Raw genomic sequence first — 26,132 nt, 5'->3', positions numbered from 1 at the left:
ATCGAGAAAAACTGTAAAATATTTATTTACAGTAAGATGTGTGTGACCATCATATGACAGTAAAAGAGCACACACAAACCATATTATAATATGGAATTGTATTGGAATGGTAAAGAGTGTTGGTCGTGACAGGAGGGCCTCCACTCAAGGAGACAATATGATGAACACGTCTAAGAATGTTCCACATATGGTTGAAATACCACCATTGGCCTAGAAAGATAACATTCTGGGAGTCAAGACTATAAAGGAGAAGGATGCCCTTCCTTCACTGTCACACTCTGCAACCACTCTGTGTGACTGTACGACTGCTGACCTTTTCTTGCAAGAAAATACACCTCATCAAAGACTATTGGAAATGTTTGTCTCTTATTCAGTGATAGAATTTTGTTTGCCACCACACCTCCTTGAAGGTTCTCGAGGCGACGGTGAAGCGACTCAAATTTGGCCTTACTCGTAGCCCAGCCTTCCTCACAGTCACACCATTGACTAAGACATGGGCAACTAGAGTGGCTTGAATTTCATCTGAGACTGCTTGTCTTCTTGCCCTTCCTCCTCCTCCTCCTTATCCCTCTTCCTTCATGTCTTTCTGGATCCATTGTTCCAAAACTGATTTGGGCCCTTTTATATATCTATTGAAAGTTCTGATTGATGTGTGTTAAATTTTGACTCTTAGTGTTTCCACTTGGGTAATTGTGTGCTAACTGAGCTGAAGCTGTGCTGACTTGAGTGAACAATATTGAATGCTAGTGCTTTCTAAATGACAACATGGTCTAGGCAATGAGAAATGAAGGGATTTGTGTGTAGAGTTTTGCAGTGACAGTTCAACAAATCTGACTCATGTGTCTAAACAGGGAATAGTGTTTATAGTTTAGGGAAATGGGTATGCTTTTTGATAAATGGCATTATGGTTTTGAAATTTTAGTTCAAAAGCCTGGTTATAGTGTTTAAGCAATCGAGAAAAGCTGTAAGAGTAGGAGAAAGTTTTGATTAAAGCAATTCATACATTTTATTGTGAAAAGTGAATACTTTAAAAGTACACATTATGAAATTATGAATGTGATTATTATGCTAAAAATATTAAATTTTATTGTCTAATGTTTCCTGCTGTGCGGCCTTTGTTATGTAAAATTTATAAAAAAAACAAAAAGTTATAAGTTGGAGATTCATATATTTTAACTAGATGTACCGCGCATGGCGGTACAAAATATGACCGCCGCTCAGGCCTGCACTGGCTTTCCACAAAAATAAATGACGTGGAGCAATTTGGCTGTATTGCGTGTTTATGTATATAAGTTGTATATTTTAAAAGACTGTCTGGAGTATTCCTGTGGATCATGGATAATTTAGAGTTTTGTAATTATTTGCTATTACTATTTAAGTTTTATATCAAAAGTCATTAGTTTAGACACTTAACATCCGTAATGTGAAAATGTCACATTCATAACAGTGGTTTTCCCTACATAATGTATTATAAAAATGAGTTTCAAAAACACACTTATTGTGTTCAAGCAAGTCTTTTTCATGCTACATTGGTAACAACAAACAGCTTTTTAAACAAAAAACAAACAAAATTAAACTCATTCCCACTGTACCTAGTAGAACACTTAAGTAAATGTCCCATTGAAATTAATGGGATTTTATGGATTTAGGTGAAGAAAGTGTACACATAATACATTTTGGTCTGTACCATGAAGAGAAAACTGATTCAACTATATAAACTATATATTTTCTGAAAGCGTAGACTCTCAGAATGTGATCTAACATGGCATGAAACATGTCCCACCCACCTCATTAGTATACTGCCCAAGCATAACACATTGCGTATTGGTAAATCGGGTATATGGCTGATACCTAAAAAAAGTAGTAGTATGTGCATGTCTGTCTGTGTGTGTGTGTATGTGTGTGTGTTTGTGTATGTGTGTGTCTGTGTGTGTCTGTGCGTGTATGTATGCGTGCGTACATGTGTGTGCGCGTGTGTGTTTGTGTGTGTGTGTCTGTGCGTGTGGATGTCAGTGTGTGTGCATGCTTGCGTTTGTTTGTATTCCTGCATGTGTGTGTGTGACAGTATCATCCTAAACCAGCAACCCTTCGCTCAACAGCACCATCTACAGGCCGATGAGTGTACAGTCACTAAATGTGCATATAAATGAATTTATTTTATACCCCCCCATGGATGAAATTCTACGAAACTTAGCATACCCCCAGAGGATGTCAAGTTAATCATACACATGAAATATGGTGCAGTTCTGAACATCTCAACTGAAGATAGGGGCGATTAAAGCAGAATAATATTGCATTTTCATTTTTTATGGGAGGGGCGCAAATCACAAATGAGTGATTATGGGCTAGGTTGATGTGGGCCCTTAAGAGCAACATACCATAAAAATTTCTTCATCCTCGGTGCCACGGTTCAGGTAGTTATTTTGGAAAAACTGCATTTTTTGGGTTTGGGGGGGGGGAGTGGCCCCCGGGGACCAAACGAAATTTTTCCGTAAAAATCTAGTGGGGCTACATGCCCACCAAATTTCATGTTCCCCGGTGTTTCGGTGTCCCTGGTATCGTTGACGAAAAAATTCAGTAGATGACGAAAAAAAAAAAAAAAAAAAACTTTGACAGTCGATTATGGGCTAGGTTGATGTGGGCCCTTAAGACCAACATACCATAAAAATGTCTTCTTCCTCGGTGCCACGGTTCAGGTAGTTATTTAGGAAAAACTGCATTTTTTGGGTTTGGGGGGGCCCAGCGCGGGGGGGGAGTGGCCCCCGGGGACCAAACGAAATTTTTCCGTAAAAGTCTAGTGGGGCTACATGCCCACCAAATTTCATGTTCCCCGGTGTTTCGGTGTCCCTGGTATCGTTGACGAAAAATTCAGTAGATGACAAAAAAAAAAAAAAAAAAAAACTTTGACAATCCCTATATGACCGCTTTCGCTAGCTACGCTAGCGGCGGTCATAATTATGGAAAGAGCATGCTAATAATATATACTGGCACTAATAATTTGTTCACACTAAGTAAATACAGTCAATTTTGATTTCCTATTGTCTCCCACCTCTGTAGAAATCAAGTGCATGTTTAAGGGTTAAATCTGCAGTTAGGGTGTTTGATGACTCCGTGTGTGTATGTGTGTGTGTGTGTGTGTGTGTGTGTGTGTGTGGGATTAGCTTAGCAGCATGAGATGTGCCATCTTAGTGTCAGTCCAAATTGCTCATAATAGGAGATCAAAGACAAGACGGTGAGATGTTTTTCTTGCAGAACAGGATATGTGTGAATACACAGTGTTTTACGTACATTTGTTTGTGCATTTGTTACACATCCGCTTTCTACCTCATCAATGTATACAGTTGATATTTAATGTAGCTGGTAACATTTCATCACATTTCAGTCTGATAAAATGAGCTGTACTGTATGAAATCCCTATGAAAGACTATAATTGTGTTAGCAGCTCATAGGGTGGAGCAGAAAACAGCACAGGTGGGCAGTTTGCTGCTAACACTGCGATGACCTTTATTTCGGCTATTAACCCTTAAACAGGCAAGAGTAGAAAATGATAAGCAACAAATAATTTCATGTCATTTTTTATATCATCTGGACTTAAGTAAATCATATCCAAAAGAAAAATGAAAAATGTTATGTATTTTGGATTTTATGAGTTGTGACTCCCAGATTATATTGCCTGTTTAGGGTATAAAAAAAGGACCAAATCTATAACTGTAACTGCCATTGCATGTTTAAAACAATTATATCCTATACTTTAACTCATATAATGTTGACATATCAAGATTCAGCCTGTGAAAACCGTTTTGAAATCGGACCTTGCGTTACCATAAAAATGGTACTTTAAATTATTTTAGCGAGTTCCTTACCTAGTGGGTGGTGTCAGGTTTCTTATTACAAAATTTATTTTAACTACTTTATAATAAAAAACTTTTCTAATCTTGACAAAACACATATCGTCGGAAAGGTCTGAGACTGTATTGAGACTAAAAATAAATTAATTTGTTACAAAAAACACCCAGTGGCTATTTTTGGTACAGCTCATAAAGCATTCTTGAATTACAACCATTTAAATTTGGATAGTGCAATATTACATATATTCTCAAAAAGGGGGATGACAGGTTTGTAATATTGTTGTTGTTTTTTATTTGCAGCAAAAAAAATTTCATTGGTCCATTTTTCTTGCATTTTTAGTTGAGCAGTTCTTAGTCAATCATTGTCACTAACATTTTCCAAGGGTACAAATAAACAAGAGATTCTCAGAAATAAAAACAAATAAACATTTAGAATTCATTTTGATTAAATATAAAATATAAGCATACTCAAGACAGACAGGCTGTATCAGTTTAACCTGTAAATTTTATAATTTGTAAAAAAACAACAACCTCAGAATACAAAGATAGTCAAAAGTATAGGGTTAATCCCTTTTTTATACCCAAAAGTGGCAATGTGACTCAGGTGTAACATATATTTCCAAACGTGCTAAATAACAACATGAACAACATTTTTATAAATGTTCTTTGTCAGCACCTTAAGACAATGTTCATAATTAATGTTAGCAGTGTTAGTATTATTTTTTCAAAAGAAAAGTAAGTTTAATATAATACTTATCTCAAATTCTGAATGTCCTGCACCACTGGCAGCCATGTTGGATTTAGGTCAGGCTGACTAAGTAATCACCAAAAATTTTAAACAAATCATGTGACCAGCATACTCAAGACAGACCAGGCTGTGATAAATGATAAAAGGATTTGATGAAAAAATCATTCTTACGCCCCAAAAAAGACGACAAAAACTGTTACACCCAGATCACATTGGCAGTTTTAGGGTTAACAATATATTAGGTTATATTAAATATAATATTAGTCACTTGGAAGTTGTCTCAAAAGCTATATCGTTTTCAGACAAGAGTTAACTGCATAATAAAGGTAGTGTTTCTATTTTAATTTAATTTCTTTTTCTAAAATTAATAAATTATTCTACAATATTTAAATTTAAAGTTTGAAGACTATTATTTACCCTTTAATAGTCTATTTTATGGTAGATTTCCAATACTGGGATATGTTGTAACAAAAGGTATGTTCAGTGAACTAACTTTTTATTTTTCCTGGGCAGTGGCAGTAAACAATTTTTATTTTTATTTTTTTTTATATAAAAATAATATATATTATGTTTTATATTGTAAATAAGATATTATTAACTGGACATATGTTCTATTTTTTATTCTAAATCAGGCAACAGTGACTGACTGACTGACTGAGAACTGATGAATAGGTCGTATTATGAATTATTCAACAGCCCTCGACTATGCAGTGCTGTGCTGTAGTTAATGTCTCTGCATTAGTATAGAGATACTTGTCTGAGACATCAGTGGCATCGCTGTCCCTCCTCCTTTCTGCATCCACTGCAGTATAAAGCTGATGTGTGTACTTTTGTGCGTGTTTTCTTCTTTAGCTTCTATTTTCTCATGGTGTTTCCTTCACCTTCTAACACTGTACCTTTTATTTTTTTCTCTCTTCATCTCTCTCTCGCTCTGCCTTTGCGGTCAGCGTCGAGAGCACTGCATTCATTCATGGCTTCTGTGTGAGTTCGGCTGGCTCAGCAGAACACTTTTTGCTGGTGTAATGCTGACTCCGTCTCTAAGCAGGGATGTAAAATCAGTACTGGTCAGGGGTGAGGCCTCGTCCTTGGAAATATTAGAGCGATAGAGTTTCCATAGAACATTTATAGACTAATTCATGCAGTACAGCTAAAACTACATCTACACAGCACTCTCCTAAATGTAGTTATCGGTCATAGTGTGTTTGACTGCTGCTGGTCAGGGGTATTGATTTGGATAGAGATGGTGTATAGATTCAGATCCCTGCAGTGCCAGCTGGTTGTGAATCTAATGCAGTGTGGGACTTTTAATGACATCACCCACACACATTTGCCAAGCAACAAACAGAATTTTAGCTGTAGTGTGTGTGTTCTTAATTGAGGTGAATATCAGACGCTATGCTTATGTAAGTGCATTGACTTGTTTTCCTGGAAGGGCGCTGAAACCTGAGGAGATTTAGCATCGATCACCATCTGCCCTTCCCCACAAGAAGCTTTGTTCAGTCCATCCACAGTCTTTCCCTTTTTAAAGACAAAATAAATTAATACATTTGTCAAAAAAATTGACCCTTTTTACTTTCTTAATACACATTTGTGGTCCTACTGAGTGATTAGCCATTTTAGTCACTAACTAATCAAATTACTGAACGATAAAATCTAATCCTTCCCTACATTTTAGTAAAATAGGTTGTGAACATCTATAAAGGAGTATTCAAGGTTTATCAATAATGTGAGTTTTACATTTCTGCTTTTAAATTGTCAGCGATAAATGTTCCATTAGACTTTTTTAATGTATTTTTTACAAATGGAAGGATAAGTCAAAATCATTGCCTGTGGTAATCAATCTGAAGTTGTTGTTTTTGTTTTGTTGTTTTATAAACCTATAAACTCACTGTTAGTTTAATTATTACCGTCAGAAATATATGCTGCATGTGTCATGAAACATATCTGCAAGATGGAGTTTGTTTTGCCTCTGACCATCTTTAACACGTGTTTCAAAAATGATGGCCTGGCTAGCAGTCGAGTCTTCATCCAGCCCATGATGAACATATGGGCCAACTAATGGATGAAACACAAAATTAACGGTAGAGAAAAAGTCCATGTTGAATCGTGTTTGGTAAACATGAGCAGCATTTGCTCTGAGCTGGAATGTTCATGCTGACTGATATTTGTGGATATTTATTTTTTTGTGTATAATCAGTCTTCACTAGTCCATTCAGTCACCCTATACCAGAATTTTCCAGGTAAATTATATTTAATATATTTTTTCTTTTTTTTTCTCCTTTCTAAAGGACTGCTTAATTTTGGAAAAGAATGATTATCACCATCCAGTATGCTCATTCCAAGATGACTTCCAAGAGTTTGAGATGATCGATGATGAAGATGAAGATGAAGAGGAAGAAGAAGAGGAAGCAGATCCTGATGCCCCTCCCTCACCATCAGCATCTCCTCCCCCCTCCCCTACTCTGGGCACACTCAAGAGCCGCCCAACCACTCTAAACCTGACAGCACCAGTTTCACAGGTACCTCTATCATGCCTTACACAATCAATAAATCAATAAATATATGTATATCAATATTTAAACTCCTCTTTTTTGTTCTAATATCAGGACTCCCTAAACAACAACAGCAATGTGTCACCACAAAAGTCAAGCTGGCAGGATTCTATTCGAAACCCGACTTCACAGGGTGATTATTGCTCAGATAATAATAATAATAATAATAATATATGTATAAAGATGTAATAATAATCATCATTTTTGTAATTATATTTCATGCAAAATATTAATATTGATTTTTTTTTTTTTTTTAATCTGTGATTCTTTAGATATTTTATTATTATTTTTATTTATATAGCACCTTTCCAAAAGCTCAAAGTCCCTTACATTCAGTTTGTATGCTCTATAAAAGCTTTACCTATTCATGACATTTTTGGATTACAATCTGCCTGACTGATTCTATCGATTAATATTTATTCTGGATATTTCTGTAGCAATAAATCTATCCTATTGTGACTCAATATTTTAGGCTGTTTGTCTCCGAACCACTCTTGCCTTGAGGACGGTTCCCATGTGACCACCTCATGCCCAGGGGCTCCAGACAACAACGGCTCTGCCAAAGGTACACCCTCAAACCCACCAGGACATTGTGGTCTCCATCAGTCACCTGGCAGGCCGCTGCTGTACGACTTTGAGGGCAACAGACGAGAGCGACTTGAATATGGTTAGAATCCTGTTGCTAATAGCAAAATGAACCTCCAAAATCATTTCTCATTTTGTCTTTTTCTTGTCCTTGTCAACTCATCTCAATTGCCCTCCATCTCTTTTTATTGTCTTCTAAACCAGGCTCCTTTGGTCAACATAACTCTTCAAGTGGCTCTGAGGCAACTGAGGTGAAAGCTGATGTTGAGGAATCCACTTTAAGTGAGCTTGTCCCCTCGGTTGATGACTGCACTTCTCAGTGCTCCGACACCGAGGTCGACCACGACCTGAATGGCCATGCCAAACGTCGACCTTGCCGCTCTCGACCCACCAATGACACCTACACCGTGACCACTGAGACTGCTGACGATGAGTTAGAAAACGATGGCACCAGTAGGTGTTTGTCCTCAACTGCACCTCTTGGTAATGATGCTGAGACTCCACTATCGGACGAGGAGCTGGACAAAGAGTTTGTCATTGACTTCATGAGTAAGGAGACCTATGATCACACCTGCAAGGAAGCTGGGGGCTCTTCTTACATTGAGTTCCCCTGCATTGAACCAACAGAGTCCATTTCTGTTTCCAGCTATGTGTCGTCCAGTCGATCAGACATCCTTGACGCTTTGGATGAACCCCGAAACATGCATCAGGGCCATCCTGCTGCTGCAAATGACTCAACTTCTCCTTCTTCAGATCCAGGTATTGCTGATATGAACACCAAACGCTATGCTGAGTCAGACCGCCACAGCGATGACCTTAGCTCTCCTGGTTCGGACTCTGATATTGAAGGGGAAATTGAGGCTGCATTTGCGTGTGGTGGTCCACTTGCTAGTAACATGATTTCCTCCATCTCAGAGACAGAGCTGGACCTAACAAGTGAATCCAGCAGCGGGCGTTCCTCGCACCTCACCAATTCCATTGAAGAAGCCAGCTCCCCAACCTCAGACCAAGAACTGGACCAGGAGCTGGACACAGAGCAAGACAGTGGTATTGTAGGTCTAAAAGCATCTCTTCTTTTGGGCCAACCTGACCCAATTAAACAAGACCCTTCACCATTCCTAGATACCAGCCCAGACATGTTGCAACTAGATGACGGCCAAGCTCTGATGGGTCTGCAGAACGTAGATGACGAACAGGGTTATGAGCACCAGGCTGATCCAGACGAGACTCTTCCCCCTGCCGTACCCTGTGAGGATAGCAGCTCTCAGCAGCTGTTGTTAAAGATTGAGCCTGACCACAGTCTTGAAAGCTTCAAACGCTCCTTCTACTTGCCGGTTGGCCCCAAACTTATGCCCTCTGTGGACGACTACGATGGTAACAGCGAGGGGGAGTCCGAGTCAGAGTCCGAGGACGAGCTCAGTGAAAACTCGGATTCTCCTTGGCTTCTCAGCAATCTGGTCAACAGGATGATATCAGAAGGCTCATACCCAATCAGCTGCCCAGAGGAGTGCTTCAAACGGTCAGCCTCCATCTCCGACACCATTTCGCCCTCGTCGGACATAGAAACAGATGATTTCATTGAGACAGATGGCTGCAATTTGCAAAAGCAGAAATCTGCAGAAAAGTCACAAGAGGTCACCTCTGAAAGGTCAGAGATGAGAGTGGAGGAAGAGAAGGAGAAAGAAGCCAGCACTGTATTTGAAGAGGGACAGAAAGAAAGGAAGAAAACAGACTCTTGCCTGTACATGAGCAACCCTACATATGGCACCGTTACACCTGTCTTTATGGCGAGATTCGATACAAGAACAAAGAATTACGAAGCGGAAGACTTCCCACCCCAGAACTCATTGAAAAACAAGCAGAAAGAGGAAGAGGAGGAGCCAAATAATGACTTAATGATGGAGAGAATGAAAGAGCTGGACTCTCCCAGCTTGAGCGAGAGCATAATCAGTGACAAGGACGAGGGTCGGGAGACATGGGTCGATCAGCTCACTTTGCAGCGAATCACAGACGTCAAAAACAGCCTTACGCTGGACCTCCCAACAGCACAGACCAATCACTGTTTCAGTCTTACTTACTCAACAGATAATAATGAAGATGAGCAAGATACCTCCCCTTTTCTGGATGATCTTCACAAGGCACCTTCACCCTTTGGAAATGAGACTTATTTGGACAGCTCCCCCCCTATTGATGAAAGTGTACGAGAGTTTAGGAATGCAACCTCCAACCGGCCCATTGATGACTCCTTGGCATATGATTCGATGAAGTACACCCTAGTGGTGGATGAAAACACAACGCTAGAGCTGGTGAGTCTAAAGCGCTGTACCTCTGTCCTTAGTGAGGACAGTGATGGACTCTCTACTATCTGTGATGAAGAAGGGGTTGATGAAGATGAAGACATTTACGGGCAGAGCCAGATAGTAGAAGGAATGAGATCCGATTTGCTGTTAAGTTCCTCTGAAGAAGACTCCTCCCCTGAGGCAGATTTGCCTTTCTCAAAGAAGTTCCTCAATGTGTTTGTCAACAGCACGTCACGGTCCTCCAGTAAGTGAAATTTAACACTGCACAATGTACTTAATGTATAGTTCACCTAAAAATGAAAATTCTTTCATCATTTACTAACCTCCATTTTGTTTCAAACCTGTAAACAAAGGGGAATGTTTTGAAAAATGTGTTTAAGATTTTTTTGAACCCCATTGACTTTCACTGTATGAACAAAAAGCAGAAGAAAGTCAATCATACAGGTTGAACGACATTAAGGTGAGTAGACAATGACAGAAGTTATGTTTTTTGGATGAACCATCCCTTTAGTTAAATAAATTAGCATCAAATGTCCTATTTTTATTTATTTGAAAGATTACTTAGTGCCAAAAATTGTCACAGTGACACTGATAACCCTAGCTCTACTGGTTTGGACTCTGATATTGAAGGGGAAATTGAGGCTGCATTTGCGTGTGGTGGTACACTTGCTAGTAACATGTTTTCCTCCATCTCAGAGACAGAGCTGGACCTAACAAGTGAATCCAGCAGCATCCAATGTTATTGTTTTTTCTCTTGCTGGATTCAAAGCTAACTGATGTGACAATAAAAAACATTCAAAGCTAATGTAAATGGTTTAATATGTACAAAGGGCAAAAGCTAAATAAATGTTTGTATATTACCTAAATAAATTAACAAATTAAATTCACTCCCATTCACAGAGCCATTCTGAGCTCTTTTAGTTCAGTATAGTAGAGATTTAGATGATAATTTTACATAATTTAGGAGGCTGTCTTGCTGAAAAGAAAGGATATTTAATAATCCTAATGAGATGACATCAGAAGATGAAGGGTTTTCTATGACATGGTTCTAAATGGGTTTTGCAAAAGTCTGTGACACACACACACACACACACACACACACACTTTTTTGGGGGGTTTTCGTGTTTTATAGGTACTTGTTATGGGGATGTTTTTTATACTGTACAAACTGTATATTCTGTCTCCCTACACTAACCCTACTCCTAAATCTACCCATCACAGAACATTTTCAAAACACTTCATTTAGTATGATTTATAAGCTGTTTTCCTCATGGGGACCAAAAAATGTCCCCACAAGGACAAGAATTTCAGATATTGCCACTTTGTGGGGACATTTTGTCCCCATGACGTAGGGTTTACCAGGACCATACACACACACATACACATACACCACACACACACACACACACACACACAGACAGTGGGATAATGCATGTGCACTATGCGTGTTTCAGGCACAGAGTCCTTTGGGCTTTTCTCGTGCACTATAAATGGAGAAGAAAGAGATCAGACTCACAGAGCAGTCTTCAGGTGAGTAATGCTGCCCACGCTATAACCTAAAATCACCTAGTTCTAATCAAAAAGCTCCAGGCTGGTTTAAAGTACACAAACCCTCAAGGAACACTTATTTTTCAGTCTCTGTCAAAACACTTAAAATTGACTGCTATGACTGAATGTCTATCGCAAGCGATGGAGATGCAAGTTTTAATGCCCACGCTGCAGGTTCATCCCACGACATGCAGATGAGCTGGAGTTAGATGTTGATGATCCATTATTCGTTGAGGAAGAGGAGGATGATTACTGGTACCGTGGGTACAATATGCGCACAGGGGCCAGGGGGATTTTCCCAGCGTACTACGCCCACGAGGTTGTTGGCCAAACAAAAGACCTGATGAGTAAGTATTTTAACAATACAATGTTTTTAAAACATGATTTTTTTATTCCCTGTGCTCATACTTGAGGAGTCTGATAAAAATATTACTCTTTCTATTTTCCATTATTGTTATTTTTTTTATATTTTATAAAATGATTGTATTCTAAAGAGTACATACATATATATATATATATATATATGTTAAAGACTTTTTGTAATTAAGTGTTTTTCTAGTAAGTAATGTGTGACTGCTTTCTTTTTCTTTTCTATTTCTTTGGCCTTCACATCTGGTCTCTTTGTTAAAGCACTTGGTGATTCAGCATTGTCTGTATATGTGTGTTTCCATAGCAATGAAGAGGAACCCTGCTTGGATGGAAAGCTTCCGAGTGCAGTTCCTGGGTTCGGTGGAGGTTCCTTATCACCAAGGCAACGGCATCCTGTGTGCTGCCATGCAGAAGGTACCGTAAACAGGACATTTATCAGTTTGTGCGTTACTTGTGTGAGATAATGAATGAATGCACAATGTTTTATCATATTATGCAAAGCTGAACAAATGTGTTTGTGTTTGTCTTGCAGATCGCCATGGCAAGGAAGAGGACGGTGCATCTTCATCCCCCATCTATTTGTGAGCTAGAAATAAGCATGCAGGGTGTGAAATTAGTCATGAGTTTGGATGATGAGTACGACCTTTCAGGGGAGGTGAGAGAGACTGTGAGAAAAAGAGAGAGAAAACGTGCATGCAATCTTTTTTTTTTTTTTTTTTTTGTGGCTCTGCCAGATATGACAATGGTCTTGGACTTTATACCCAATCAGCAGTCAGCTATGATTAATTTGTTTTTGACATTTAATATAATTCCTCTTCTCCTTTCTTTTCATAGTTTGACAGATGTAGTCACTTCTTCCAAATGAAAAACATCTCCTTCTGTGGATGTCATCCTAAAAACAACTGGTAAACACAAACACACACACATATACACACACACACACGTTGTGTTTTCATGTTTTATGGGGACTTTCCATAGACATAATGATTTTTATACTGTACAAACTGTATATTTTGTCCCCTTACACTAACCCTACCCCTAAAACTACTCATCAAAGAAAACTCGCAAATTTTCAAAAAACATCACTTAGGGCCAGATTTAGATTTACTAAACAGGAATTCCAAAACAGCGCAGATGGGAGTGTAAAGTTCTGTGTGTGTTCTACTGAAATCGCGCAAATTAAAGAACACAGACGCAGTCAGATAATTTCCATAATGACCAACGCAATCTACCAGGTAGCTTCTGGTTTAAGACATGCTTTTTTTGGGCGGTAAATAATGGCACAAACTGTAGTAAATCAACTTGCGTGATTGATTTAAATACATATGCAATAAGGTCAGCCGCAAAAATAATTGTGTCCGCGCCTTTTCAGCGCAAATTTTTCACTGCAAATTTTTGGTAAATCCTGACAGTAGTTTTTTAACGCTGGCGCAAGCTGTTAGTAAATCTGGCCCTTAGTATGATTTATAAGCTGTTTTCCTCATGGGGACATAAAAATGTCCCCACAAGGACAAGGATTTTGGATATTGCCATCCTTTGTCTCCGTCACACACACACCGTAACACTTTCTACTACTTTTAGTAAGCCCCAAATAAGTCTTGGAAGATATTGCAGGTGTAATAACACTCACCCCTGTCTCTATGTGTCTTTCTGTAGTTATTTTGGTTTTATCACCAAGCACCCGATGCTGAACAGGTTTGCATGTCACGTCTTCGTCTCTCAGGACTCCATGAGACATGTAGCCGAGTGTGTGGGGTGAGTCTAAATCTCTTAAACGTCACACTATAGCATTCACAATGAACTTTTGAGATCGAGAATAGAGAGCCAAAAAGAAAAAAAGAGAAAAGAGAAGTCAATGAGAGTGATTGGTCTCTGCTCCATTATCAGAGCACAGAACAGACTGCTGTGTGAATTATTAAAGCTTCTCTCTTTTGGAGCAGACAGGACACCTGAGTTATGGGCCCCAGATAGCTCTGCCACATTACATAATATGACCTCATGAACATATACATTATTTAACCTTATCATCGAGCAGAGAAATGGAGGAAAAAGTTTAAGAACAGAAACTAAATTAAGAAGAGTGAAGCACATCTACAGACTCACAGCTTCTTGTTTTCTGTAGTGCTGTTGAAATTATAACTCACTTAGAAAAGAAGTGTCCTGCTATGTACAGTACATCACATTACGAAAATATAATGGTTTGCCAACAGCATTTCACAATAATTCCACAGCTTACTGTGGGATTTTCGCTACTTACATTTCTCAATCTATGTTCTGATCACTTGTGTCTCTGTGTGCTTGTTTTAGACGGGCATTCCATGAGTACTACCAGGAGCACTTAGAATACGCCTGTCCTACCGAAGATATCTACCTTGAGTAGAGGAGGAAAAGGGTAACCATGGCAACTGCTGACAGATGTCTGTTCCTGGGCTTGGCCACTACGAGGCGCCTGGCAGCCTTCTCAAATGTAACATAGGCCCTCATCTCTTTATTCCCTTCCTCAGTTTCTCTTGTTCTCTCAACATGAACTGAGCTGAATACTCTACATAGGCTCTTAGTGGTCTGTCTATTTATTTAAATGTTTATCGATTCATTTATTCTCTTCACTGAGATGGATTGCCTGTTTATTTAACTTTTCTACTATATAATTAGGGACATGGTTCGGGGTGGAAACATTGGTTCAATTTCTTTTTTTTATATATATAGTCCTGGTTTAGAAAAGGCGAAATATGACTTCACTTGTTTGAATGCATGGCTTTGAGGGTTATGCTCACAAACACACAGGAGAAATCTAACAATGTCTAAAATCGAAAGGCAATGAAAGGTTTGAGTCTGAAGACCAGGATTGTTTGTATATATGTATTTGTCCGATTCTAATACATTGCTGTACTGGGTTTGTACTAAAAAAAGGACAGGGCAGTAGGACGTGACCTGTAAACATTGATAGGTCTACAGATTGTCTGTTCCAATGTAGTAGAAGGTTTAATGTATGTTTCTGATTTTATTGCAATGTAGATACTGTACATTTAGGGACAATTGTAGGTGAATACAGATGCTTCATTACATCACGGTAAGCAAGTATCCTGCTCCGTTTGTCTGCGAATGAAAAAGTGGGACGGATTGTAGGTAGGCAGGTTTGGTGTTGACGGACCTATAGATGGTTTGTTGAATGGTATGAAGTCAACATATTTGACCCCAAAATCACAATAACTAATTTGCCGTTGTGTCATTATTTTCATCACAATTTAACACCTACAATTACTGTAATGCTTCCAGATGTTTTAGTGTTGAGTTTGTTTATCATTTTCATTATTTTCATCATAATTGATAATCCACAATGACAAGAATGCATCCAGATGTTTAAGTGTTAAGTTTGTGTATCATTTTCATTATTTTCACTGCCATTTTGGCATTATTTTCATCATAATTGATTACCCACAATGACTGGTGTGCATTCAGATTTATTTTTATTTTTTCATTTATAGTCATTGATGATTCTTAGAAACTCAGTTATAAAAATCTATATTTTTAAATAAAATCAGCATGCAGTTGAGACTGTGCTACAAATACTACCATAATTCATAAATAATTTACAATGATTATATACTTAAAATTAAAATATTAGTTAATACATTATTAATTAATATAATTATTGCTATATCATATTTTTCTTCTTTTTTTGCTTTACAGTAATGGAGGGTGTGGTTATGGAATGTGATCATTTTCACGAAACAATAATATAATTCTTAATTTTCTTAGTTCATAACAAAAAATAAATAACAGTATATACATTCTTTTTATAATTTTTTTTTTTTTTTCTCATTTAATTTTGGGGTGAAATATGACTCAGATATGTTTGACCGACTTTGTGCGATTCACCTAGTTGGCTATGCTACAGTCCTTTGGCCATTCAGTCAAATGATATTTCTCTAGCTTTCAAACCTGACAGCCTCTCTGCTACCACTGTCTGCTGTCTTGTATGATTGTCAGGTTGGGCTGACGCTTTTAGCTTTTAAGCCTGATATACAGTAGTCCACCTCTTATGCTTTGAACGTTAGCAGGTAGGTATTTCCGTGAGATGCAATGCTTATAGACACAGAGCAAAATGAGTAAAAAGACTGTCCCAGTTCATTAGGAAACACATTGAATTCAGAAATAATTTACCAATCAGTTTAACCAGATAATTTACATCTCAGGACAAATATTGCTTCATATTAGATTGAAAAAGAATAAAATACCTTGGTGAAGTTCTGTCCAGTGGTGGTCCACGGCTAATATATCAGCAATGAATAAGTGTATCTCATTTATGTAGATGCCATGTGATTATGTAATAAGCTCAGGACATCAGAAACCAATCCTCCACTTTGTTTCAAGCTAGTCACAGACTCTCAGACTTCTAACAAGCCCTTGTCCTGACCTTGACCGCCACTGCTGAGACTGAACAGAGCAAATCCCCCTGCTGGCTTCATACAATAATTACCTCATTCAATCTGATGAAAGCAATCCAGGGCCATGCAACAGTTCACAATCAAAATCATGACGTGAAGACATTCAGTTAATATTGCAGGAAAATTTGTTGTGCAGTTTTCATTAAAAATGACTTGGTAGATCCAAGGTAAAATGCGCGGGACATGGATAGGTCAAAATGAAGCAATGACAGCACATTTACATTTACATCAGACAGTTTTTTTCCGTCACAGCCTGTCAGGTAACTTCCTGTTTTATTATTAAGAAGCGGAGGGCTGTGTTCAGAATGGAATATTGGCATACTACGTAAACATACTACTACTCATTAAATTGCACGTTTAATTCAGGTAATGATGAGTCAAGATTCATCAGTCTGTTAAAATAATCAAGGAGAGCAAAATCACAGCTGCTATTTCATATTCATTTGTCACACTGCATTGGGGGATTTTTAGTATCATGTCATTTGTGCCGTCTTGTACGTATATTGCACATTTTGGCAAATGTAGTAGGTAATCCGATTTTTTTTTCTATTGATACAGATAAAGTGCACACGCACAAAGTATACATGCTTTATACTAGCACGAGTAGTATGATAGTATGCTATTTTGAGCACAGCCCAACATTCCCTGCAAACATGACTGTATCTTCCAGCAGCCTGCAATCTGTTTTCATGGATATCCATTCATTTGTGACGGTGACGCTGTCACATAAGGAGTTTTACGTTTTCAATGTGACTTGTTTTTGGTTAGATTGCTGTAAATAATCTAGAGTCAGGGTTGCCATGCTGTGTCCTTTCTGTTGAGTATGTTATTGAGATAAATATGTAAATTTAAAAGAAATAATAAAAATAATAATGTTGATGATAACAATCTCACAACCAAAAGCCAACTGTGATGGGGTGAAAAGATATAAATAGCTTTTAATTAGTATTTGTATCTTTCCTTTATCTGCTTTACATTGGTATACATCTGTTGTTGGATGTGTGCTCACCATGCAATCGCTGATGTTCCAACAGATCCGCCGTGTCAATTAGATGTTCAAATCCTCATTCACAAAAAAAAAACCACTCATCAAATGCCCCAAACCTCCATTCATTGCATTTAATGGGTCAAATCAACAGTTTCGTCTCATTTATGAGCGCAAATTTCAGTTATTTCAGTCAGAGCTCCCAATCCTCCGTTATGACTGTTACATTACATTTTGTGTGTTCATACAGTAAATAAATATCTTAAATATTTTAGCCTTCACTTTAGCAATTTGTAGTGACAAATTGGCTGTGAAACCCCTAACACATTCAGGCAGAGCATCTAATATTTCTACTTAAGCTTGGGTAGCTGAAATACAATTACAAGAAATGCAAAGTTCTGGACTTAAACTTACATAATTCAGTCCTTCACTGTATAACGGAAACAGCTTCAGTATGACAAAACTATGTATCTTGTATCTTTAAAAATGACAACTTGTAAAAAAAAAAATCAAACAAAAAAAATCTCACTGCCTTGTCATGGTTTTGGTCTTATGAATAAAATACTATATGCTTGATGTCACCAAGTGTTTCCGAGTTTTTTTTTGGCAAAGGTGAGACTTTGCTGCTTGTGGGACTGATGCTGACAACTGACAATCATGATTAATTCATTTACAGTTTTTCTCGATTGCTTAAACACATTTCTTGAAACTATGCCTCGTATTCTCAAAACAGTAAACACAAATCCATAATGTCTCACCCAATTCCCCAAACATCCTATTTTCAGGTCAAAATTAAGCTCTACACTCAAAACCATTCACTCTTGCTGAAAAACCAAACTTTGCCCTCAGACAGGACACACAAGCCCTCAAAATCACACACACTACAACATTGTCTAAGACACTGGTGCAATAAATTCAAAACAACATTTCCAAAACTGGTTAGTTATGTTGCTTGTGGTTCCCCCCCTCACAAACCTTTTCACATGATGAACACAAAAGACACAACCAGTGGATACATTGGCACATTTTTATTCAATCATGTACTACACAGTACAACACACACAACAACAACAAAAAAATTTTCCCTGTTTTACTTTTTTTATTTTTTATTCTCTCCTCTAATTTTTTTTTTATATTTACTTACAGTAAGATGTGTGTGACCATCATATGACAGTAAAAGAGCTCACATAAACCTTATTCTAATATGGAATTGTATTGGAATGGTAAAGAGTGTTGGTCGTGACAGGAGGGCCTCCACTCAAGGAGACAATATGATGAACACGTCTAAGAATGTTCCACATATGGTTGAAATACCATCATTTGCCTAGAAAGATAACATTCTGGGAGTCAAGACTATAAAGGAGAAAGGATGCCCAGTGTGACAGTGCAACAATCTGTGATTGTTGTGTGTTAAATTTTGACTCTAAGTGTTTCCACCTGGGTAATTGTGTGCTAACTGAGCTGAAGCTGTGCTGACTTGAGCGAACAATATTGAATGCTAGTGCTTTCTAAATGACAACATGTTCTAGGCAATGAGAAATGAAGGGATTTGTGTGTAGAGTTTTGCAGTGACAGTTCAACAAATCTGACTCATGTGTCTAAACAGGGAATAGTGTTTATAGTTTAGGGAAATGGGTGTGCTTTTTGATAAATGGCATTATGGTTTTGAAATTTTAGTTCAAAAGCCTGGTTATAGTGTTTAAGCAATCGAGAAAATCTGTAATATATCATATTTACTATATATATCAATATGTTTTTTGGTGGGGAGGGCTTTTGAAATGAAAAGGTTGAAAACCACTGCTCTAGGTGATCAAAATAGTTTTAACTTTGCACTGTTTAATTAAACCATTCAGCAGTGTAAATATAACATGATATGATATATGTAATTTAAAAGATGTTTAATTTATATATTTTAATGATTAAAATTAGTTTTTCTATCTATACATTCAAATAAATGGGAAGTCATTCAGCTAGTTAGGATATGTGTGACAAGGAGGAATGAATATCTCAAGACCGGTGTTCTTTTAATTCCTTTTATTTCTAAAACGTAATGATTAAGATTAAGTGTTAAAAGCAGACTGATATCAAATTCATCTCAAAAGACCGTATGAGATAAATTGGAGAGTAAACATTCATACATTTGTGCTTAAAAACAAAACAAAAAACACGTTCCATAACTGTCATGCATGAACATTTAGCTCCCCTATTCCCTTTGAAAACACCAGTCACTGCTATCATACTATCATGTAGTCACTTACAGTTACTGTCATGACAGTAGGGCTGGGTATCGTTCAAAATTTTCGATATCGATACCTTGACCTCGATACCAGTTTCTGAACAATACTTTTTTAATACCAATTTTATAAAATCAGATTACATTACATATTACCTAAAAATATTAATAAATATTAATAAAAATAAAAATATTATAAAATTATAATATAATATTATAAAATCATATTTTCGTGGTCGTGCTGGGATTCGGCAGTGTTCCGGCTGGCTGCCGCTTCCATTAAAATGCATAAGTGCAGCGGCAGCATTCGGGTTTAGGGGTGCAATTCGGAGTGCAGCAGGGCTCGAGTGCAGGGTCTTGCCCTTTGCCAATCTCACTTTCACCAAACACCATAGAAGCCTCAAACTGCTCCTTGATGGTCTGAATTTGCTTGAGCACAGGATCCCATTCAGTACCATCAAGGTTATAGTTTTCTGAGGGGTCTGCCTCCAGGTTAAATAGTAAAGGAGGATCATGATACTTGAGGAAGGCCAGTAATGAGCAGTTGTTGTCTGGGGTGGTCTCACTGTGAGATGCGCCTGAGTTATGGGGGAAAAGACGTATTAGAAATAAATAGGAAGAAAGTGAGGTTTACATAGGGAGTCTTAACAGATGGTGAACGTACCCCGTGTATAGTAATGGGCTTTGAAATGTTTCCATCTCACTGCAAACACACTATACTTCTTACTTGGATCAGTGGGGTAGTAAAACATGGTCTGTCTTTTACTCTGAAACACAAATAACGTTGGCTTAACAATACATTTTGGCCCATTTTGGAGGCGTACACACAGTTTCAGATCTATTTGTCACTTATACATCCTTACCGAGGTAGTGAAATGTGCTTGAGGGTATATTAATGCATAAAAAAAAAGAAAAAAAAAAGAAAAAAAAAAAGATGTGCAACATAAAAGAAAGGTCTCGAGAACTGGTTTTAATGACCAGTCTCATCACCAGAGCTCGTTCAGGGTAAAATAATCAAAGAATCCAGAGAAACAAAGTCACAATTTCCCCCAAAAATGTAAGCAGCTGTTTTAAACATTGATGATAATAAGAAATGTTTCTTAAACAGAAAATCAGCATATTTGATTCATTTCTGAAGGATCATGTGACACTGAAGACTGGAGTAATGGCTTGCCATTACAGGAATAAGATACATTTTAATATATATATTAAAATAGAAAACAGTTATTTTAAATTGTAATAATATTTCACAATATTACAGTTTTACTGTATTTATGTTAAAATAAATGCATTAAATTGGTAACACTTTAGTTTATGGTCCAATTCTCCCTATTAACGAGTTGCTTATTAGCATGAATATATTACTAGGATATTGGCTGTTTATTAGTACTTATAAAGCACATATTTATGCCTTATTCTGCATGACCATATTCTACATACATTAATCCTACCCAGTACCTAAACATAACAACTACCTTACTAACTATTAATAATCAGTAATTAGGAGTTTGCTGAGGCAAAAGTCGTAGTTAATAGTGAGAATTGGACCCTAAACTAAAGCGTGACCCAAAAAAATCGTACCAATCCCAAACTTTTGAACAGTAGTTAAAAATATATACAGTATATAACTTCATTTTGATAATTTTGTCTCTTACCGGTCCTTTATTGAACAGGATGTCTGTCATGTCCACCCCGTCCAGCTGCACCTCGGGTAATGGAGCCCCAGCCAGTTTGGCAAAGGTGGGCAGAATGTCCAAAGAGCTGGCCAGAGCACGGGTGACACCTTTGAATGATGGGAAAATATGTCAAATAAATGTCCTCCATTTAAAAAAAGTGTGGTATATTTCTTGCAGCTGAATGCATACGCCGGGCCGTTTATCTCTCAGCACCTGGTTGGATCAATCCAGGCCAATATGCGATGGCCGGCTCTCTCATTCCTCCTTCGTAAGTCGTGCCTTTGCCACATTTCATCAGTCCTGCGTTTCCCCCACGCGACTTCCGCATTAGCTCTGGCCTGGGAGCGCACACATATATAGATGTCATGGGACATGGAAACACTCATAAAAGAAGAAACACTTATACCACACCTACCCGTTGTCGCCAGTGAAGAAAATGAGAGTATTGTTGATCACACCTGTCTTCTCCAGAGTTCGCAGAATCTTCCCCACTGTGCCGTCAAACTCCATCAAAGCATCACCGAACGGCCCACGGGGTGACTTACCTGCATAGTCTGCACCTGCATACTGAGGGTAGTGTGTGTGCTAGAAAGAGACCATGCAGAAAAGGTTGAGATAGTAAAAATCCCATTTATTTTGAAATATATTGTGTCAAACCTTCAAGAAACGCTTGCTATAATCTCTGAGATTGTTAAATGATGGTTAACACTTCTGTGGAAACCTTTAGAAAATCAGTGTGACATCCACTATTTTATTTATTTATTTATATCATTTTAATTGCTGAATTCTTAATGAAAAACTACACTACCCACAATGCTTTCCATCTCTTTGTACCATCCAATCAGAAAAGTCACTGTTACCATGGAAAAGAGAAATGTGCCAAGAGGTAATCAGTGACTGGCCACTCCCATGAAGCTTTGCAAGACAGAATCAAGCAAGTCGCCCTACAACCCAAACAACATTTTAATAATTTGCAGGAAACTTCAAAATAATTTGTATTTTATTTAATTTTATATAATTGATGACTTCAAGTCAATAGTTTTATATTGCAGTTTAATATTAAATTACAAACAATGTGGTATCATGGGATGCCTTCATTGGATAATTTTATTTACAGTTTCTTGACTCTTTACGTAAAGCATTTGTACCCAAAGTTGAAATTAAATTGATTAAAAATAACCATATAACAGATTCAATATTTCTGCAAAAATAAATATGTTTACATTTTTCAAATAAAAATCATTATACTGTATGAATTGTATAGTATGCAATAAGCTAGACCTTTTCAAACACACCTTTAGTCTAGTAAATAATCGAAAATTTTGGTGGTGTGAGTATTGGTATTTTTAGAGACATACAAGCAATGAGCATAAAACATTACAAAGATGATTTGATTAAGATTCTTGACTTACATGTGAAGGATAGTACAAGAAGAAGGGGCTCTTATTTTGGACGGCATCATTAATGAACTGAGACGCAAATTCGCTGTAAGCCTTCTCAAGCTGCAAGAAATCTGCGGGCTGCTGCTTGATATTCTCATTAAACATGAGAGGCACAGTTACCACACCCTGATCACAGAGGCCATAGCACTTCACATCTGGAGGAAAGCAGGTGAGATTCTGACAGGGACCCTTTGATACAGAGATAAAGGGATTTACCTTAAATATCATTATGCCATGATGAGAGAGATCAACAAAATGAACATTAGATGACACACTTGTAATAAAATATATATTATAATAATGCAATGCAATTTCCAGATGAGACTGGAAATAATACAAGAAAACAGAATTACCTCGTCATGCGAGTATGGGATTCCAAGATAATTGTCAAAGCCCTGTCTGGTGGGTAGGAAAGTGCCATTAAGTCCAACGCCCAGGTGCCATTTTCCGATCATGGCTGTTGTGTAACCCTGAGCCTTCAGGACCTCTGCGATAGTGGTCTCGTTGAGTGGGAGACCCCCTCTTGAGCCCGGAGAGAGCACACCCGGATAGATCCCGGAACGAGTCTGGAATCGACCCGTCAGCAAGGCTGCCCTGGGCCAAAAAATAGTATGTAAGACAAAATGCTGCACATTATTGCATATATGCTGCACAATTGTTGTCAGAATGAGGATAAATTGTAATCAGGTTGATATTGATTCATTCTTCATAAGGGAAATTAAAGGTCAAGTTGAGCACACTGCATATATCATGCAGTGTGTGCAGCGTATACATTTTGACAAATTTAGATCATGGGTTTTCTTGCACACAAAAAATTCACATACTGTGCATGAATACTGCAGAAAGAGTAGGCCTACTGGTAGTGTGGTCATGATTTTTTTTTTAACCAAAGTCTGTGAATATTAGCCTGTATTCTGGCGCCATCTTCTGTGTGAGACACTGAACGATCAATTATAGATTATGTAAAGTCGATCATGTAAGATATCTAATCAATTCTACAATAAATCAAGAGTTTTTTTTTTTATAGCATGAAAGTAAAAAACGAATCCAGTTCAGATCATTCTGAAATAACTGCGCAGGCTAATAAACTAAATATAATTAATAATTTTACAATAATTATTTATAATTAATATTCATAATTTCTCATTTTATAATTATAATACATATACAGATACCTGGAAGGTGATTCAAAAATCGCCAAAAGCTCGTGTTCAAGTGAACGCACGAAAGTATTAGCATATGGATAATCGGCTGGATAACAGGTGGATTTGGCTTTACCTGGAGGGGCTGCACACGGGACTCGTGACGTAGAAGTCGGTAAAACGCAGCCCTTTCGCCGCTAGTCTGTCTAGATTCGGGGTGAGAGAGCTTGGGTGTCCAAAACACCCCAGATCACCGTAACCCAAATCATCGGCGAAAAGCAGCACAAAATTCGGCGGTGATGCGCGAACACACTGAGCTGTGATCAAAGCAAGCAACGCGATTATACACGTCAAATCCATCATCTGTAACGCAGCTTACAAAAGCGTTATAATTTATACACTTATAAAACGTTAAGTATCATGACAATTCCCGCTTTGTTATTAGCTTAGGGTCCTTTCTTCGCAGCTTTATCGCTGCTATTCACTTCTCGTGGAAGTCTCTCAGGTTTTTTCATTGTGAGTCATATGATCACTGACACGTGATCCGGTGAGAAGGGGCTGATGGCAGTGGCGGTTCTAGACCATTTCAACTGGGGGGGGGGGCCAAGCTGGGGCCAGTTATATTTAGACCTTATTGTTGTCATATCATTTTCTGCACTGCACTGTAGGCATTAACAGGCAAAATACCATGTTTACAATCATTCAACAATGTATTTGCATTTCCATTATATTTTTTACATTTGCATTACATATTCAGAATCGGTCACATTACCTGTATTCTACGATTTTTGTGTTTTTTTTTTTTTTTGCAAAAAGATCAGCAAATTCATCTAGATTTAAGGCCTTTGCCCTTGACTCAATACTTAGAACACCTAAATAGCTTAATCTGTCATCTGACATTGTGGACCTGAGATAAGTTTTCACCAGCTTTAGTGCATACAATATAATATACAATTAAATTATGCTTATTTTAAATGTATTGTAGGCTACAGGCTAGGTATAAAAAATATAGGAAAAAACATGATAATATGAAACGCTTCAAAACAGAGCGCATTGCGGGTGCAGAATGATGTGCTCAAAGCAACGTGGAGTCGCAACGTGGAGTCACAGTGTGCAGCGCTGCGGCTATAATATTCGCGCAAAACGTCCACCAACTTCTGAATAGAAAAAAACCCTGCAGATCCGATTGAACCAGTCCCTCTAGGCCAGGGTTACATTTGTGTTCCGTGTTGCCACTGTCTAATAACGGATGTGAAAAATAACGATAGCAAAAAATAGTTTAAATAAATTATTTCATACTCCACATTTAGGGGGGCCACAAGGGGGTCCAAGCTTGTTGTCACAGGGGCACTGGCCCCCCCTGGCCCCCCTCTAGAACCGCCACTGGCTGATGGGATATGTCGTTTTTTAGCCAGAAAGATAGGTGTAGTGCATCATGAAGTTTTCAGTGAATGGTTGTTTCGTGTGGAATGGATTATGGTTATTTTTTATGTTTACGTGATATTTATTTATTTTTTTCCATCGAACTTTATATCGGAATATATCAAAGTTTACTTTCCTATGGCCTAACTTGCATGACCAATAACATCGACAACTTTCTTAAAATATCTCTGAAAATGAGCGGTGTCTGCAGCAGCATGAGGGTGAGTAAATATTAACATTATTTCCATTTTTTTGTCCGAGCTATGCCTCAGTTTAATGCAATTTAATGAGGAAAGAAACATTAGCATTACAAAAAACAGTAACACAATCTAAATAACTAATAAAATTTGGCAATTTTATGCAAATAAAGGCTTTTACCAGTGAGAAAAATCACGTGTTTATCAAATGGAATTATTAAGAACGGTATGCTCATTCCTATTATTTCACTGTATCAGAGAAATCGCACTGTTTCAGCATTTTTTTTTTTTTATGTTTGAGAAATGCATTGGGATCCAAAGGTTTGAGACCACATAGTGAAATGCATTTAGTTAGCAAAATGTACTATGCCTTATTTACTACAGATTGTGTCATTACAGTTTATTATTATTATTAATCATACTAACAGTTTGAGTGAAAAATAAATGTAAATTCTAATTTCAAGATGTCTTCTTCATTTTTGGTAGACCCAATGTCTCCATTTTGCATTTGTGACAGCCACACTCAAAATTACATGAATGCAATTTCATAAATACGTCCAGCAATATTTGAGAATCTTTTGTGAAAATCTGACCTTTTAGATTTTCTTGCGACACACACACACACACACACACACAC

The 26,132-nt window shown here is 37.6% G+C and overlaps 2 protein-coding genes across 2 annotated transcripts in view; one reads left to right on the top strand and one right to left on the bottom strand.

Annotated features, from left to right (window-relative positions):
* Positions 1-17,964, top strand: part of mapk8ip2 (mitogen-activated protein kinase 8 interacting protein 2) — a 40,611-nt gene extending 22,647 nt beyond the window's left edge. The window contains exons 3-13 of the mRNA XM_084408536.1: positions 6,885-7,115; positions 7,203-7,281; positions 7,621-7,815; positions 7,938-10,277; positions 11,488-11,563; positions 11,756-11,928; positions 12,255-12,364; positions 12,483-12,605; positions 12,785-12,855; positions 13,607-13,705; positions 14,258-17,964. Of these exons, the coding sequence (XP_084264662.1) occupies positions 6,885-7,115; positions 7,203-7,281; positions 7,621-7,815; positions 7,938-10,277; positions 11,488-11,563; positions 11,756-11,928; positions 12,255-12,364; positions 12,483-12,605; positions 12,785-12,855; positions 13,607-13,705; positions 14,258-14,330 (3,570 nt within the window). The 3' untranslated portion in view covers positions 14,331-17,964. The remainder of the gene's footprint in view (positions 1-6,884; positions 7,116-7,202; positions 7,282-7,620; positions 7,816-7,937; positions 10,278-11,487; positions 11,564-11,755; positions 11,929-12,254; positions 12,365-12,482; positions 12,606-12,784; positions 12,856-13,606; positions 13,706-14,257) is intronic.
* A 230-nt stretch (positions 17,965-18,194) lies between these two features.
* Positions 18,195-25,975, bottom strand: LOC311290190 (arylsulfatase A-like). The gene is made up of 8 exons (XM_084408537.1): positions 24,013-25,975; positions 23,088-23,328; positions 22,705-22,923; positions 21,708-21,877; positions 21,506-21,630; positions 21,272-21,399; positions 20,281-20,383; positions 18,195-20,194 (listed from the first exon to the last, which is right to left on the bottom strand). The coding sequence occupies exons 1-8, from the start codon at positions 24,237-24,239 to the stop codon at positions 19,896-19,898; spliced, it is 1,512 nt and encodes a 503-aa protein (XP_084264663.1). The 5' UTR covers positions 24,240-25,975; the 3' UTR covers positions 18,195-19,895.
* Between the last annotated feature and the right edge of the window lie 157 nt (positions 25,976-26,132).

Source organism: Rutilus rutilus (genome assembly GCF_951802725.1).
Source record: "Rutilus rutilus genome assembly, chromosome: 5".
Taxonomy (NCBI): domain Eukaryota; kingdom Metazoa; phylum Chordata; class Actinopteri; order Cypriniformes; family Leuciscidae; genus Rutilus; species Rutilus rutilus.
The sequence above is the reverse complement of the archived record's forward strand: the minus strand, read 5'-3'. Positions and strand labels throughout refer to the sequence as shown.